General features: G+C 44.3%; 1 protein-coding gene across 1 annotated transcript in view; it reads left to right on the top strand.

The window, feature by feature from the left end:
* The window catches only part of neo1a (neogenin 1a), a 291,539-nt gene that overhangs the window by 195,184 nt on the left and 78,058 nt on the right, over nucleotides 1-18,297 (top strand). The window contains exon 5 of the mRNA XM_045708311.1: nucleotides 6,210-6,346. Coding sequence (XP_045564267.1) covers nucleotides 6,210-6,346 — 137 coding nt within the window. The remainder of the gene's footprint in view (nucleotides 1-6,209; nucleotides 6,347-18,297) is intronic.

Here is an 18,297-nt window from a genome sequence, read left to right as displayed (position 1 = left end):
GTGACCTCTCCCAGCTTCAGATGCTGAGGCACCGAGCTGGAGTCTCAACTCATATTCAAAGTGTTGCTCTCATTTTGTCAGTGGCTCGCTGGGAGCCTGGACAGAGAACATGTATAGGAACCTGGGCTCGCTGGGAGCCTGGACAGAGAACAGATATAGGAACCTGGGCTCGCTGGGAGCCTGGACAGAGAACATGTATAGGAACCTGGGCTCGCTGGGAGCCTGGACAGAGAACAGATATAGGAACCTGGGCTCGCTGGGAGCCTGGACAGAGAACAGATATAGGAACCTTGGCTTGCTGGGAGCCTGGACAGAGAACAGATATAGGAACCTGGGCTCGCTGGGAGCCTGGACAGAGAACATGTATAGGAACCTGGGCTCGCTGGGAGCCTGGACAGAGAACAGATATAGGAACCTGGGCTCGCTGGGAGCCTGGACAGAGAACAGATATAGGAACCTGGGCTCGCTGGGAGCCTGGACAGAGAACAGATATAGGAACCTGGGCTCGCTGGGAGCCTGGACAGAGAACAGATATAGGAACCTGGGCTCGCTGGGAGCCTGGACAGAGAACAGATATAGGAACCTGGGCTCGCTGGGAGCCTGGACAGAGAACAGATATAGGAACCTGGGCTCGCTGGGAGCCTGGGCAGAGAACATGTATAGGAACCTGGGCTCGCTGGGAGCCTGGACAGAGAACAGATATAGGAACCTGGGCTCGCTGGGAGCCTGGACAGAGAACAGATATAGGAACCTGGGCTCGCTGGGAGCCTGGACAGAGAACAGATATAGGAACCTTGGCTCGCTGGGAGCCTGGACAGAGAACAGATATAGGAACCTGGGCTCGCTGGGAGCCTGGACAGAGAACAGATATTGGAACCTGGGCTCGCTGGGAGCCTGGACAGAGAACAGATATAGGAACCTTGGCTCGCTGGGAGCCTGGACAGAGAACATGTATAGTAACCTGGGCTCGCTGGGAGCCTGGACAGAGAACAGATATAGGAACCTGGGCTCGCTGGGAGCCTGGACAGAGAACAGATATTGGAACCTGGGCTCGCTGGGAGCCTGGACAGAGAACAGATATAGGAACCTGGGCTCGCTGGGAGCCTGGACAGAGAACATGTATAGGAACCGTGGCTATAGTCCTAGGTTCCTTTCCCATGGAGACCCATGGGGCGGCGCCCTATTGGCCCAGCGTCGTCCGGGTTAGGGGGGGGGGTTTGGCTGGCAGGGATGTCCTTGTCCCATCGCGCACAAGAGACTCCTGTGGCGGGCCGGGCGCAGTGCATGCTGACACGGTCGCCAGGTGTACAGTGTTTCCTCTGACATATTGGTATGGCTGGCTTCCGGGTTAAGTGAGCATTGTGTCAAGAACAGTACGGCTTGGCTGGGTTGTTTCGGAGGACGCACGGCCCTCGACCTTCGCCTCTCCCGAGTCCGTACAGGAGTTGCAGCGATGAGACAAGACTGTAACTACCAATTGGATACCTAGAAATTGGGGGTAAAAAAAATAATATTCCGCTACAGTGTGGGTGAAAGTCTCTTGCCTTCGGGGAGTGGCTTACTTGGTTGTTGGCCTAAGCTCCTCTGCTCAGTCTACTCAAATCCTCACCATCTGATGACCCAGCTGTACATCCATATGTTATGTAGCCACATGACGACCCAGCTGTACATCTATATGTTATGTAGCCACATGACGACCCAGCTGTACATCTATCTATATGTTATGTAGCCACATGACGACCCAGCTGTACATCCATATGTTATGTAGCCACCTGACGACCCAGCTGTACATCTATATGTTATGTAGCCACCTGACGACCCAGCTGTACATCTATCTATATGTTATGTAGCCACATGACGACCCAGCTGTACATCTATCTATATGTTATGTAGCCACATGACGACCCAGCTGTACATCCATATGTTATGTAGCCACATGACGACCCAGCTGTACATCTATATGTTATGTAGCCACATGACGACCCAGCTGTACATCTATCTATATGTTATGTAGCCACATGACGACCCAGCTGTACATCCATATGTTATGTAGCCACATGACGACCCAGCTGTACATCCATATGTTATGTAGCCACATGACGACCCAGCTGTACATCTATATGTTATGTAGCCATATGACGACCCAGCTGTACATCTATATGTTATGTAGCCACCTGACGACCCAGCTGTACATCTATATGTTATGTAGCCACCTGACGACCCAGCTGTACATCTATATGTTATGTAGCCACCTGACGACCCAGCTGTACATCTATATGTTATGTAGCCACCTGACGACCCAGCTGTACATCTATATGTTATGTAGCCACCTGACGACCCAGCTGTACATCTATCTATATGTTATGTAGCCACATGACGACCCAGCTGTACATCTATCTATATGTTATGTAGCCACCTGACGACCCAGCTGTACATCTAATGTAGCCACCTGACGACCCAGCTGTACATCTATCTATATGTTATGTAGCCACCTGACAACCCAGCTGTACATCTATCTATATGTTATGTAGCCACCTGACGACCCAGCTGTACATCTAATGTAGCCACCTGACGACCCAGCTGTACATCTATCTATATGTTATGTAGCCACCTGACGACCCAGCTGTACATCTATATGTTATGTAGCCACCTGACGACCCAGCTGTACATCTATCTATATGTTATGTAGCCACATGACGACCCAGCTGTACATCTATATGTTATGTAGCCACCTGACGACCCAGCTGTACATCCTTGCAGCCAGACATGCTTCATCAGTACATCAACACTTCCAAGCACGCCAGTGACGCGGCTCTCTCTGCCAGGTGAAAATGACAATAGTACCATATCTCTAGCTTGCATTAGCTAACACAAAGCGCAAGCCCAATTAGCGCCATATCAACCGGTACCTGCGACATCTCACCTAGCACTCAATACCGTTCTCCGATAGCGTGTCTGGCGTCCTCGTGGCGGCGGCGAACGGATGCTAAGTGACAGTGTAAATTTGGAGCTAATTAAAAAGCCCTTTGTAGGTGAGGACTGTGTAATGCATTTTTAATTAAGCCCAGGCTCCTGCCTCTTCCACTGAAGAGTCCCTGTTACCACGGGGATGTGGCATATCTCACGGTCACAACCGCTCCGGCTCGGATTTGAATACAGCATAGGGAGGAATTAGCCACGACAATGGAGCTAGGCCATATTGCCTCCCACGTTACTGATTCAACCCTTTCAATTGACTTACAATCTTTCCTCATTGACTGAAAGGTGAGAGTGGTGACGTCTTAAACTGTAGTAATTTTAAGATCTCATTCTTATGAAACGTAGAGAGACTGTGGCTTTCCTACGTAGCCTTCTGGATGTAGTGAAAAGGTATTGACGTCTTCAATACCTGCACCTCACTGTGCCACAATGCCACTGTCACTGAGAGTAGACGCCCTGGTGGAGCGAAGGCCTTCAATGGAGCCCAGCGACTGTTCTAAAAGGACTAAAGGAGTCCTATTGATCTGTTCAATTCCATACTGTCTTTTGAATGGCCCCAACTCCTACACCTACTAAAAGAACATGAACAACATTTTGGTGGCCCTGAGAAGAAGGGAGAGAAGCTACTGTTTTAAGAGAAGCCAGCTAGAGCAAGGTATTTGTGGCCTGTTTCATAAAGCGGTCTCAGGACCTGGGGAAAAGACAAAATAGTCCTTTATGAGTTACTGTTATGATGTTCTGTCTGTTTTTCCATGAAGAGGTGGGAGGTGTCGGAGGCCCTGACTGCAGCTTGTGTTCCCCTCTCTCATACAATCTGTGGTTGGGTCTGGACTGCTGTGTGGAACTCACGTCCTATAGGCTACACTGCCCAGTTGGTTGCGCACCATAGGGCAGTCGACTGCACCACCAGCCAACCAACCAGCCATTCATCTCTGGGAACGTCTCAGCGAATAACACTCACACTCTAAACAAGAGGCTGTTGTCACACTGGGACCAACATAATATTCACTTACTGCAGTGTGTGTGTTGTTATTTCACAAGTGTTCATTCAAAACTTTCCGCTGGGGCAGTTCCACTAATCTTGTCAACATATATGAATGGGTTCAATCATGCCTTTGGCCTCACCAACAGTCTATCCATAGTCAATCCAGGCGGTGTGAAGATCATTGGAATTATGCTCTGAACAAGCCACATCTTTCCCTCAGTCAGCAGTGTGATGTCATCCAGACAGCAGGTAGAGGCCCAGTCCAACAAACAGCTCTGTTACACAGCAGATGGCCCAGGGTGCTGTAAGCAGCCAATCAGGTGACCCAGGGTGCTGTAAGCAGCCATTCCAGGCAGGGCAAAGTGGTGGGGAGGGAGAGGGAGTGAAAAAGAGCGCAGGAAGGGTGCACGCTGCGGTGGAAATCCCAGCTAGTCAGGAGTTTAAAACCAAATCGATGGCCGGCAGACGGTGGGTTCTGCAGTGTGCATTTCTGCGATCTCTGCCTCCCCTCTCTTTCCTGGTACCGCCAAGGGCTATTTTCTCTACTACCTCTCTCTCCGTACTGTACCTCTCTCTCTCGCACGCACACACACACACACACACACACACACACACACACACACACACACACACACACACACACACACACACACACACACACACACACACACACAATCTCACCAGTGCTCTCCTTCATAACCTATTGATTTCTTCCTCTTCATCACAAGTTAAATCAACACTGTTGTCGGAGGCCTGCTACCCTCCTGGAATATTGAGCAGTTCAAAGGACAAGCTCTTTAAGATGGAGGTCACTGGGTTTGTTGGAAGATGAGATGCTGCTTTAGGTTGGGAAAAGGGGTTATTTTGGATGCACATGTAACCAAATCTCCCAGGCCTGAGGAAATTCATTGATGCTTCCACCTAGTATTGGGTTCTTCATACCATTCAGTTGTCGGAGAGCCAATGAGATTAGGTTCTCTGTTACGATCTTAGTGTGAATGTCTTGGTGCTGGGTCATCAACAGTATTATAGTGGGCATGTCACCGTTCATGCTCTTGAATTACAATCACACATTTTAGCTGAACACAAGATAACTCCAGTAATCATGCATCTACAGTTCCTTCAGAAAGTATTCACACACAATTCCCCATAATGTGAAAGTGGAATTTTGTTTGTAGATATTTTTTTCAAAGCTGAAATGTCTCGATCCAAAAAGTATTCTACCACTTTGTTATGGCAAACCTAAAAACGTTCAGGAATAAAAATGTGCTGAACAAATCAGATAATATATTGCATGGACTCATTCAGTGTTCAATAATAGGGGTTAACATGATTTTTGAATGACTACCCCATCTCTGTACATCACACATGCAACCATCTGTTAGGTCCCTCAATTGAGTAGTGAATTTCCAGCACATATTCAACCACAAAGTCTAGGGAGGTTTTTCAGTGCCTCGCAGAGAAGGGCACCAATTGGTAGATGTGTTTTAGGTTATCGTCCTGCTGAAAGGTGAATTTGTCCGCTTTTTAAATTTTTTTACACAAGGTCAAATTTACACAAGTTGCTTACCAAGACAACATTGAATGTTCATGAGTGGTCTAGTTACAGTTTTAACTTCAATCGGCTTTAAAATCTATGGCAAGACTTGAAAATGGCTGTCTAGCAAAGATCAACAATCAACTTGACAGAACTTGAAGAATTTTTTTAAACAATAATGGGCTAATGTTGCACAATCCAGGTGTGGAAAGCTCTTATCCAAAAAGACTCTCAGCTGTAATCGCTGCCGAAGGTGATTCTACAAAGTATTGATTCAGGGGTGTGAATATTTATGTAAATTTAGATTTTTCATTTTCAATAAATGTGCAAAAATGTCTAAACATGTTTTCACTTAGTCATTATGGGGTATTGGGTGTAGATGAGTATTTAATCCATTTTGAATTCAGGCTGTAAAACGATAAAATGTGGAATAAGTCAAGGAGTGTGACTGCTTTGTGAAGGCCCTGTATTATGATGGCAGGAAAAGCAGAGGACTTGCATAGAGAGCTGTAATATATTGTGGCAACTTGTGAATCACACGTGAAACGAGGACGCCGGCTCGTGAACGATAATCATGCTGCTCAGCCGTTCCTCACTCAGTCGGAGGAAGGCGCTAGCTGAAACAGTTGTCAAATCTCTGCCGATTTCCGTCCTGAAATCTACAAGTGAATTCTAATTTTCCCACCTCTTTGTTCTTTTGTCTGGCAGTGAGGGGAAGTTGGAGTTGGTGGGAGGAGGCAGTCTGTTGATCTACAACCTGACTGAGGAGGATGCAGGCGTCTACAGCTGTATGGCAGACAACACTAACAACACTATCGAGGCCAAGGCAGAGCTCACTGTACAAGGTACTGCACTGATGAAGTCAAACACACATCACTTTTCATGGGGTACTGGCCTGGAAAAAGTCTCATCTGATAGTGTGTTTCACACACTTAACCCGTTAGGGCTAGGGGGCAGTATTTACACGGCCGGATAAAAAACGTACCCGATTTAATCTGGTTATTACTACTGCCCAGAAACTAGAATATGCATATAATTATTGGCTTTGGACAGAAAACACCCTAAAGTTTCTAAAACTGTTTGAATGGTGTCTGTGAGTATAACAGAACTCAAATGGCAGGCAAAAACCTGAGAAGATTCTGTACAGGAAGTGCCCTCTCTGACCATTCCTTGGGCTTCTTGACTCTCTTTATTGAAAATGTTGGATCTTTGCTGTAACGTGACACTTCCTACGGCTCCCATAGGCTCTCAGAACCCGGGAAAAAGCTGAATGATGTCTTTGCAGCCCCTGGCTGAAAAACATTAGCGCCTTTGGTAAGTGGTCTATCAGAGGACAATGAGACTGAGGCGCGTGCACGAGGCGACCCCATGTTTTTATTTTCTCTCTCTTTGAACTAAAACACAGTTTCCCGGTCGGAATATTATCGCTTTTTTACGAGAAAAATGGCATAAAAATTTATTTTAAACAGCGGTTGACATGCTTCGAAGTACGGTAATGGAATATTTTGAAATCTTTTGTCACGAAACGCGTCACCCTTCTTTACACTTCGGATAGTGTCTTGAACGCACGAACAAAACAGGATATTTGAACATAACTATGGATTATTTTGAACCAAACCAACATTTGTTATTGAAGTAGAAGTCCTGGGAGTGCATTCTGACGAAGAACAGCAAAGGTAATAACATTTTTCTTATAGTAAATCTGACTTTGGTGAGGGCTAAACTTGGTGGGTGTCTAAATAGCTAGCCCTGTGATGCCGGGCTATCTACTCAGAATATTGCAAAATGTGCTTTCACCGAAAAGCTATTTTAAAATCGGACATAGCGAGTGCATAAAGGAGTTCTGTATCTATAATTCTTAAAATAATTGTTATGTTTTTTGTGAACGTTTATCGTGAGTAATTTAGTAAATTCACCGGAAGTTTGCGGGGGGTATGCTAGTTCTGAACGTCACATGCTAATGTAAAAAGCTGTTTTTTGATATAAATATGAACTTGATTGAACAAAACATGCATGTATTGTATAACATAATGTCCTAGGATTGTCCTCTGATGAAGATCATCAAAGGTTAGTGCTGCATTTAGCTGTGGTTTGGGTTTATGTGACATTATACGCTTGAAAAATGGGTGTCTGATTATTTCTGGCTGGGTACTCTCCTGACATAATCTAATGTTTTGCTTTCGCTGTAAAGCCTTTTTGAAATCGGACAGTGTGGTTAGATTAACGAGACGAACGGCTCGTGCACGCGCCCCAGTCTCATTGTTCTCAGATCGACCACTATCCAAATGCGCTACTGTTTTTCAGCCATGGCCTGCAAAGTCACCATTCAACGTTCTGGCGCCTTCTGAGAGCCTATGGGAGCGTTAGAAAATGTCACGTTATGCCAGAGATCCCCTGTTTTGGATAGAGATGATCAAGAAGGCCAAGAAATAGTCAGAGAGAGCGCTTCCTGTTTGGAATCTTCTCAGGTTTTGGCCTGCCAAATGAGTTCTGTTATACTCAGACACCCTTCAAACAGTTTTAGAAACTTTAGGGTGTTTTCTATCCAAATCAAACAATTATATGCATATTCTAGTTACTGGGCAGGAGTAGTAACCAGATTAAATCGGGTACGTTTTTTATCCGGCCGTGCAAATACTGCCCCCTATCCCCAACAGGTTAATGAATGTCGCTTTGAAAGATCCATTCTAACCGAGAAAGAGAGAACGAGGTCAAAAAACTCTCCAACAGGATAAAAACTCTCCAACAAGGATCCCGACACACACTGAGCGTAAATATATATTGATTGCAATTGTTCCCGAATGAGTGAGCGTTCATGCTGCCCTTTATGACCCTTTGTTTAACAAGACACCAGCCATGCCGGTTTAGCCCACTAGGGCACATTGCTCTACCAATTCTTTGTGATGATAATTACTGTTTGTATGCTTTATGTGAAATACTTAGTTTAGTAAATAAATGATTTTAAGACAGTTGATGTATGGAGGATTTAGTAAAGGCTGGGTTCGTGCAGATAACAACAATTTACGACGTTTGGAATGAGACTGGACGCGAGGTAAAATACACCATTTAAACCAGAAGATAATCGGCCTATAATATAATATAATATATAATGTTATAATTTAGGAAAATTATAACTTTGTAATCTGAATATTTTCCTTGGTGCCCCGATCTCCTAGTTAATTACAGTTAAACGATTAATCAGTTTAATCGCGTGATAATTATAGGGAGTTATTTTGATAAACATGTCTTCAGTTAATGGTGCCCAAAGACACGACAGTACACACTTCCTTATTTCTATTCATTTCTTATCTTCCTCCACAACATCCTGTGTGGCTCAGTTGGGAGAGAATGGCGCTTGCCAGGGTTGTGGGTTGGATTCCCACGGGGGACCAGTAGGTAAATGTATGTACTCACTACTGGAAGTCCCTCTGGATGAGAGCGCCTGCTAAAATGGCTCAATTGTGTTGACATGTTGTGCAGAAGCACCGGTAAAGTGTTCCATTAATTGGTTCTCCTGACAATTGGACAAAATAAATGCTCAATTGGCTGCTTCAGGAAAAGGGGTTTTATTTTATTTTGAAGGACATGGATACAAATGTGTAGGGTGCAATTGATGGACATTTCTAGAATAAAAAGTCTCTCTTTCGAAAGACCTAAAGCCTTTTCACCCAAATGAATGTGATGTAGGCTTTGTGGCAAGTTTCTGTACAAATTTGTTTCCGAGAAATAAACCAAAAATTGATGTGACCCAATGGAAGACTTGGTGATGATTAGTGTGGTGGTTTTCTCTGCAGAATGATTGAGGGGCCCTACAGGCAGCTGTTGCTTGTCTGTTGAATTGAATTGAACAGTTTGAGGATTGCAGTTGGCTGCTTTGCTTAAGGGGATCGTGCGGACACACATACATACATACATACACACACACACACACACACACACACACACACACACACACACACACACACACACACACACACACACACACACACATCACTCTGAATCAAAACAAGACGGGATGTATTCTCCACACCGACCCATAGTTTGGTTTGATTTCCAAGCTGTGAACCTAGAACTTTGAAAGAAGTTCAAGTGTTGTTGCTTTGCTGCTGTTTACTCAAAATCTATTCTGAATCAGTGGAGTTGCTTGTCACTCATTTTTAAAGATGGTTAGAACTCCTGAAACAACAGTCCCATGGCTTTAGTTTGACATGGCAGATACTGTACAGTCTAGTCTGTCTCACGTAGTCTCACTAGGCCTCACTTCACTTTATTCTCACGGACCAATGGGGACACGCATAGGCACACAGTCACGCTCAACACACACTGTCTCACGCGCGCCACACATACTGTCTCTCACACACACACACACACACACACACACACACACACACACACACACACACACACACACACACACACACACACACACAGTCTCACACACACACACACACACACAGTCTCACACACAGTCTCACACACAGTCGCACAAGAGTGTGTGTAATGGCTCTAGGGGCCCTCTCTGCCAGGGTACAGGGGCCAGGCTGTGTGGCTGCGCTGCAATGTCTCCCCCTTTATTGGAGCTGGCAAGACAATAAATGAGGCCAGAGGACGCAGCAGGTTTTAATTACAGGGCCTGTGCCATTGTTGCACTGCGGAGGCCTGGGTTTTAAATGGTCCTCTCTCCAGGACTGAAATGTGTGCACTGCGCATGTGTGTATTTGTCTGTGAGTTCCTTAATGCATTTCTATATGTTAGGTAACGTGTGTGTGTGAGAGATTCTGGGTGGTGGAAATGTGTGCCTGCCGTGTTCTTTCCATGTGCTCTTCATAGGGAGGACAAGCCTGGGTCCAGTAAAAGTTGAATAGCCTGCCTGTACAGAGGGAATATTTCTATATTTATATTTGAGCTAGGAGCTAGCTCAGGGGGGTGTGAGATGTTTCCTCTAATGTAGAAATAGATTGAGATGGGAAACTAGAAGATGAGACTTGTTGTTTTGTCCACCCACAGTCCAGAATAGTGGCTGTAAATGGCCCTCTACAGCTGAGGCAGTGGGAGTCTGATAAGAATCTCTAGGTGTTTGAACTGTGACATATTGCCTTGCTGATCTCTCCCAGTCGGTCGCCCCAACGTCATCAACCTGGCATTTTCAGGAAGTAAAAAAAGAATGTTCCATGAGCTATTTTGGGCACGGACGCGTATGGGGAAGGAAACACCCCTTTTCACTGCTTTATGGGATTTGTGGATTTGCCTATCTTTTTGGGATCGTGAACGAGAGTGGATGGGGGGACCATGAGTGTCTGCCCGTGTAGATGCTCATACTGTGTGTGTGTGTGTGTGTGTGTGGTCATGTGAGATGGTCTGTTAGACAGAAAGCATCTTTCCATGTTCCAGTCTGTTTGTTCTGTGTGTGACAGCGAGGCCCCACTAGGGCTCTGGCGTGAACTCAGCTCTCACCAGTGTGTGACAGCGAGGCCCCACTAGGGCTCTGACGTGAACTCAGCTCTCACCAGTGTGTGACAGCGAGGCCCCACTAGGGCTCTGGCGTGAACTCAGCTCTCACCAGTGTGTGACAGCGAGGCCCCACTAGGGCTCTGGCGTGAACTCAGCACTCACCAGTGTGTGACAGCGAGGCCCCACTAGGGCTCTGGCGTGAACTCAGCACTCACCAGTGTGTGACAGCGAGGCCCCACTAGGGCTCTGACGTGAACTCAGCACTCACCAGTGTGTGACAGCGAGGCCCCACTAGGGCTCTGGCGTGAACTCAGCTCTCACCAGTGTGTGACAGCGAGGCCCCACTAGGGCTCTGGCGTGAACTCAGCACTCACCAGTGTGTGACAGCGAGGCCCCACTAGGGCTCTGGCGTGAACTCAGCACTCACCAGTGTGTGACAGCGAGGCCCCACTAGGGCTCTGGCGTGAACTCAGCACTCACCAGTGTGTGACAGCGAGGCCCCACTAGGGCTCTGGCGTGAACTCAGCTCTCACCAGTGTGTGACACGTGTTATTCAGTTTGGCCAGTTGGAATCGTGATTGGACGGTTTTCTCTGCTAACCAAAGGCAAGCTTCTAAAAAGCTAGAATAGCTCTTATCTGGGTGTATAAGAACGTAGAGACACAGAGGCTTCCCCATTTCAAGTAGATTGAATGTCAATAAAATAATTGGACCACATTTGTCAGGAATTCTTCAAGTTGCACCATACCTTTATGCAACGGAAAACTCCACATTGCTCCAAGACGTCTCCTCTACTGTACCTCCGGCTCAGTTAGATAGTAGAGTGCATTGAAATAGAACTGTAATGTTTAAACTAAGTGGTCCCCCAGCGGATACATTTAATTGCTTGTTGCCATGTTAAAGATGTGTATTAAACTTGAACATAGACCATAATTGATTTAGCCATGGGAAGCCTGCATAGTTTTTTCCCCCGTTTGCTCTCTTCACAGCAACTTAAGCTAATTCCCCTATTAACCCTGGTGGTTTAGCACATTTCATCACTTAATTAACAAAAACTTATGTCTAGAAGTGACTGTATTAAAGGGATAGTTTCAGGATGTTGTTAATTAGTCAATCTATCTACAGAGTCAGATGAACTTGTGGATACAATTTTTTTGTTTCTGCGTGCAGTTTGGAGTTTGCTAGTGTTAGCGCCATTACTTTCCTGTAGATATCCAGTTATTGCGCTAACGCTAGTTAGCATTGGCTCGAGAAACTACAGTTGAAGTCGGAAGTTTACATACACTTAGGTTGGAGTCATTAAAACTTGTTTTTCAACCACTCCACAAATTTCTTGTTAACTTCTAACGTCCCACCCTAGTTAACAGCCAGTGGAATCGCGTGGCGCGAAATACAAATGCCTCAAAAATGCTATAACTTCAATTTCTCAAACATATGACTATTTTACACCATTTTATAGACAAGACTCTCGTTAATCTAACCACGATTGTCCGGTTTCAAAAAGGCTTTACAGCGAAAGCAAAACATTAGATTATGTCAGGAGAGTACCCTGCCAAAAATAATCACACAGCCATTTTCAAAGCAAGCATATATGTCACAAAAACCAAAACCACAGCTAAATGCAGCACTAACTTTTGATGATCTTCATCAGATGACACTCCTAAGACATTATGTTATACAATACATGTATGTTTTGTTCAATCAAGTTCATATTTATATCAAAATCCAGCTTTTTACATTAGCATGTGATTTTCAGAACTAGCATACTGCAAACTTCCGGTGAATTTACTAAATTACTCATGATAAACGTTGACAAAATACATAACAATTATTTTAAGAATTATAGATACAGAACTCCTTTATGCAAACGCCAAGTCAGATTTTAAAATAGCTTTTCGGCGAAAGCACATTTTGCAATATTCTGAGTACATAGCTCGGCCATCACAGGCTAGCTAATTTGACACCCACCAAGTTTGGGGCTCACTAAACTCAGAATTACTATTAGAAAAATTGGATTACCTTTGCTGTTCTTCGTCAGAATGCACTCCCAGGACTTCTACTTCAACAACAAATGTTGTTTTGGTTCCAAATAATCCATAGTTATATCCAAATACCTCCGTTTTGTTCGTGCGTTCAGGTCACTATCCGAAGGGTAACGCGCAAGCGCATTTCGTGACAAAGAAATTCTAAATATACCATTACCGTACTTTGAAGCATGTCAAACGCTGTTTAAAATAAATGTTTATGCTATTTTTCTCTTAAAATAGCGATAATATTCCAACCGGGCAACGTTGTATTCATTCAAAGGCTGAAAGAAAACAAATGGATAAGTCTTGTGAATGCGCATCTCAGTCTTACTGTCACCAGACTGACCACTTACAAACTCTGCTGCTGTTCTTTGCCCAGAGACAGCAGACACCCCATTCCACTTTCTAAAGGCTTTAGAGAGCCAATGGAAGCCTTAGAAATTGTCACGTTACAGCACAGATGCTGTATTTTCGATAGAGATGCAACAGAAGGACAACAAATTGTCAGACAGGGCACTTCCTGTATGGAATCTTCTCAGGTTTTGGCCTGCCATATGAGTTCTGTTATACTCAGACACCATTCAAACAGTTTTAGAAACTTTAGGGTGTTTTCTATCCAAATCTACTAATTATATGCATATTCTAGTTTCTGGGCAAGAGTAGTAACCTGTTTAAATCGGGTATGTTTTTTTTATCCGGCCGTGAAAATACTGCCCCCTAGCCCCAACAGGTTAACAAACTATAGTTTTGGCAAGTCGGTTAGGACATCTACTTTGTGCATGACACAAGTAATTGTTCCAACAATTGTTTACAGACAGATAATTTCACTTATAATTCACTGTATCACAATTCCAGTGGGTCAGAAGTTTACATACACTAAGTTGACTGTGCCTTTAAACAGCTTGGAAAATTCCAGAAAATGATGTCTTGGCTTTAGAAGCTTCTGATAGGCTAATTGACATAATTTGAGTCAATTGGGTCAAACTCAGTGCCTCTTTGCTTGACATCATGGGAAAATCAAAAGAAATCAGCCAAGACATCAGAAAAATAATTGTAGACCTCGCTGGTACCTTGGGAGCAATTGTAGACCTCCACAATCCTTGGGAGCAATTTCCAAACGCCTGAAGGTACCACATTCGTCTGTACAAACAATACTACGGAAGTATAAACACCATGGGATCACGCAGCCTTCATACCGCTCAGGAAGGAGACACATTCTGTCTCCTAGAGATGAACGTACTTTAGTGTGAAAAGTACAAATCAATCCCAGAACAACAGCAAAGGACCTTGTGAAGATGCTGGAGGAAACAGGTCCACAAGTATCTATATCCACAGTAATACGAGTCCTGTTTCGACATAACCTGAAAGGCCGCTCAGCAAGGAAGAAGCCACTGATCCAAAACCGCCATAAAAAAGCCAGACTGCAGTTTGCAACTGCACATGGGGACAACGATCGTACTTTTTGGAGAAATGTCCACTGGTCTGATGAAACAAAAATAGAACTGTTTGGCCATAATGACCATTGTTATGTTTGGAGGAAAAAGGGGAGTCTTGCAAGCCGAAGAACACCATCCCAACCGTGATGCATGGGGGGGGTGGCAGCATCATGTTGTGGGGGTGCTTTGCTACAGGAGGGACCGGTGCCCTTCACAAAATAGGTGGCATCATGAGGGAGGAAAATTATGTGGATATATTGAAGCAACATCTCAAGACATCAGTCAGGAAGTTAAAGCTTGGTTGCGAATGGGTCTTCCAAATGGACAATGACCCCAAGCATACTTCCAAAGTTGTGGCAGAATTGCTTAAGGACAACAAAGTCAAGGTATTGGATTGGCCATGACAAAGCCCTGACCTCAACCCTATACAAAATGTGTGGGCAGAACTGAAAAAGCGTGTGCGAGCAAGAAGGCCTACAAACCTGACTCAGTTACACCAGCTCTGTCAGGAGGAATGGGCCAAAATTCACCCAACTTATTGTGGGAAGCTTGTGGAAGGCGACCCAAAACGTTTGACCCAAGTTAAACAATTTGAAGGCAATGCTACCAAATACGAATTGAATGTATGTAAACTTCTGACCCACTGGGAATGTGATGAAAGAAATAAAAGCTGAAATATATAATTCTCTACTATTTTTCTGACATTTCACACTCTTAAAATAAAGTGGTGATCCTAACTGACCTAAGACAGGGAATCTTTACTAGGATTAAATGTCAGGAATTGTGAAACGGAGTTTAAACGTATTTGGTTAAGATGTATGTAAACTTCGGACTTCAACTGTACCTCTAACTTCCTTCATACTGGACACAGATACATAAAGATGGCATCCAGGGGTTCTTCATCTGACTGGGAAAGTAGATAAAGGACCTTATTGCCAAAATCCCGAAGTATCTCTTTTAAAAGAACAGTGCTCGGCCTACATAGTTGCTCTCAGGTTGGAGGAGGGATAGTATTACTGTATCTCCTAAGAAACACAAAGAAAACAATGTCTCAATGACTATTATGTTTACAATGGCTTGTATTGAAAGCAGCACCACACTTGGAAGGAACTATAGGAAACATGTACATTGTGATAGGTAGCTGGTATTAAACAACATAAGTATGAAATGATTTTGACTAGAGCAGTGAGGTAGCAAGATCTGATGAATTGATGTGATATGTAAAGTCACATACTAGACGTCAGGGTCATGGACTATATCAAGTTGTAATGCTGAATATATACACAGACATGGTGTAAATATTACAGCCCCCTCCCCCACCCCCCCAGAGTGCAGATGGGGTCGAGTCAATTGTCCAGGTGCAGGGCCCTGTTCCAATACCTATAAAAATAAGTCTGTCCCTTGATGGAAGGAGGGAAGGGTTCCATTAGAGACACCAACCGTTTCATGTCAGATCATTGATTACTTTAAGGAATAAACGTTGGCAGGAAGGATATAGTCAGAGTATTAGAACAGGGGCCTTGGCTTCTGTTTTGTTGGAGTCTGGTCTTTTGACTTGTAACTCTTTTGAAGGAAATACCAGCGAGAACTAACTACATTCAGAAACATAGCCGTCCAATCTTTTGTCATTTCTACCAGCTTCTAGCTTTAGTTTGGGCCAAGTTGTTCTTGGACATTCCTAAAAGGCGGTGGGTGTTAGACGTCCCAGGACTGACCTCTGTGGTTATTACCCAGAATGCATTCCTTGCTGCTGCTGTATGTTGGCCCAGCCGCTGGGAAAACAATGATCAAGCTTCTGACCACCGCCGCCTTATTCTTCCCTCACTGTTTGTTTTGTTCGGGATTTAGACTAAAGCCGTTATCGTGAAAAGAACAGGAGAGCTAATTAGCTCAAGCCCATGCTCCGTTCCCCCCTCCGGGTACAGTACAAACCTCACTGGCCAGGCTGGAGGTTTTTTGTTGTTGTCATAAAGCTAAATATGGCTAGGGGCTAAGCTAATCAAAAGAGGACCATCGGACTCTCCCAAAACATTTTTGTTGTTGTGTTAACTCCTGTAATCGATATAAGTAAAGAAGAACTATGGGTCCTCACTCAAAAATATGTTGTGTAATGTAGCTATGCAATCCAAGTTAACGGTCTTTTGTCTTTGTGCCTGCCTTGTATCATAGTCAGAATTATAATGGCTTGAGCACTAACTATGCTTACTGTAGATGCCCTTGTACTGAGGGTGTGTTCAGGATTGCAATGTTTTGAGCGTCGACCTAAATGCTTTGGTGTTGACCAGTATAAGGCCAAATCCTTTAAAGCTAGAATCCTTATTTTCTATAGAATTTTTTTAACCTTTAAATTAATGAAGAATATAACTTTTATGAATGACTTATTAGCTTAGTTCAACAGTCGTACCCCATCAAACCCGACATAGAAGCTTGTTTTTTACTCTTATGTTTGTAAACAATCACTGTAGCCTCAACTTGGTTAAAACTATCATTTTGATATCATAGATGGTCAGTCTTTTCATCCATAGCTCTATGAATTTGAGTGGTTACATTTGTTATTTGAGAGTGGTTACACTTTATTGTTTCATTGAGTGATTCTAGCTTTAACGGTTTAAAACATTGTATTCCACCTGTAGACCTCCATGTCTAGATTTGAGGCTGTTGTAGGACCCCAATACACCACCACTGGTTCAGGTTAACACAGGTTCACAAAACTATCATCCTGAACGCAGCTCTGTTCAAAGCACAGTATGTTTCTAAACTCTCTCCTTCACATACTCCTCCAAAAAGCCTATTGGGAAGCCATAGAGGGCTTTGTGTTACAAACTGACAGTAAAGATGTATGACCTTCCACTGTCCTAAATAACTAAACTGCAGTCCGACCCGGGAAGAGAAAGCAATAAAGCTTCTACTACTAATCTAGCTGCTGAAGAAAATAATTTGAGCTCCCTGTGAGAATTGGCCCTGTAGTTTCTGTGAGTGAGTGAGTGAGTGAGTGAGTGAGTGAGTGAGTGAGTGAGTGAGTGAGTGAGTGAGTGAGTGAGTGTGAGAGAGATGCTACATCCATTTACTGTGGGGTCTGGAGAGCACTGGGTTTTCTCTCTGGCGAGCCTGTTTCTATACGAGAGGGACTTACTGACTTTCAGTGGGATTGGTGTGTTAGAAGTGTCCTTGTCACATTCTAGGTCTGGACAGGGATACAGGGAGAGATGATTCTAGAAGGGAATAGAACATGATGGGTTTAGACAATCTATTATTACAATACAATGCAGAGATGTTGCAAAAAGGCTTCACACAATGAGATTGATGTGCAGAACATTAAAGCATGAACATCATTGATCAGTTGTAAATGTCAGAAATGGCTGTTTGTGTATTTTAGTCCTCAAGCTAAACAGGTAGCAGGCAGGGAGAAGGTGGATGTAATCAGTCATCATGTAGTCTTTTAGTGCTGTAACTGCAGTGCTCTGTGCAATCTGGTCTCTATTGTAAACCAGGATGGTGTTCTTAGGTGTGAATACCATTCCTCCTCCGCTAACCTCAGCTCACACACACACACGAACAAACACGAACAAACGCATCCCCTCGAGCAAATCCCCCCGGCCTGCACACTCAAATGCCCATGTAATACACACCTCCTTTGTCCTCCCCTCATATACATACATACACACACACACACACACACACACACACACACACACACACACACACACACACACACACACACACACACACACACAGCTCCCAGTCCCCATAAGCTTTATTGGTATATTTAGTCAACTTATGCTCATTGCTCAGTCCAATATGTTCCATTTGTCTGAACTCCAGTTAGAGGAAATGGTGTAGGTCAGCTCAGGGAGAGAGGAGAACGAGGGAGAGGGGGAGATGT

This window comes from Salmo salar, chromosome ssa26 (assembly GCF_905237065.1).
Source record: "Salmo salar chromosome ssa26, Ssal_v3.1, whole genome shotgun sequence".
Taxonomy (NCBI): Eukaryota; Metazoa; Chordata; class Actinopteri; order Salmoniformes; family Salmonidae; genus Salmo; species Salmo salar.
This window is presented reverse-complemented; position numbering and strand designations above follow the sequence as displayed.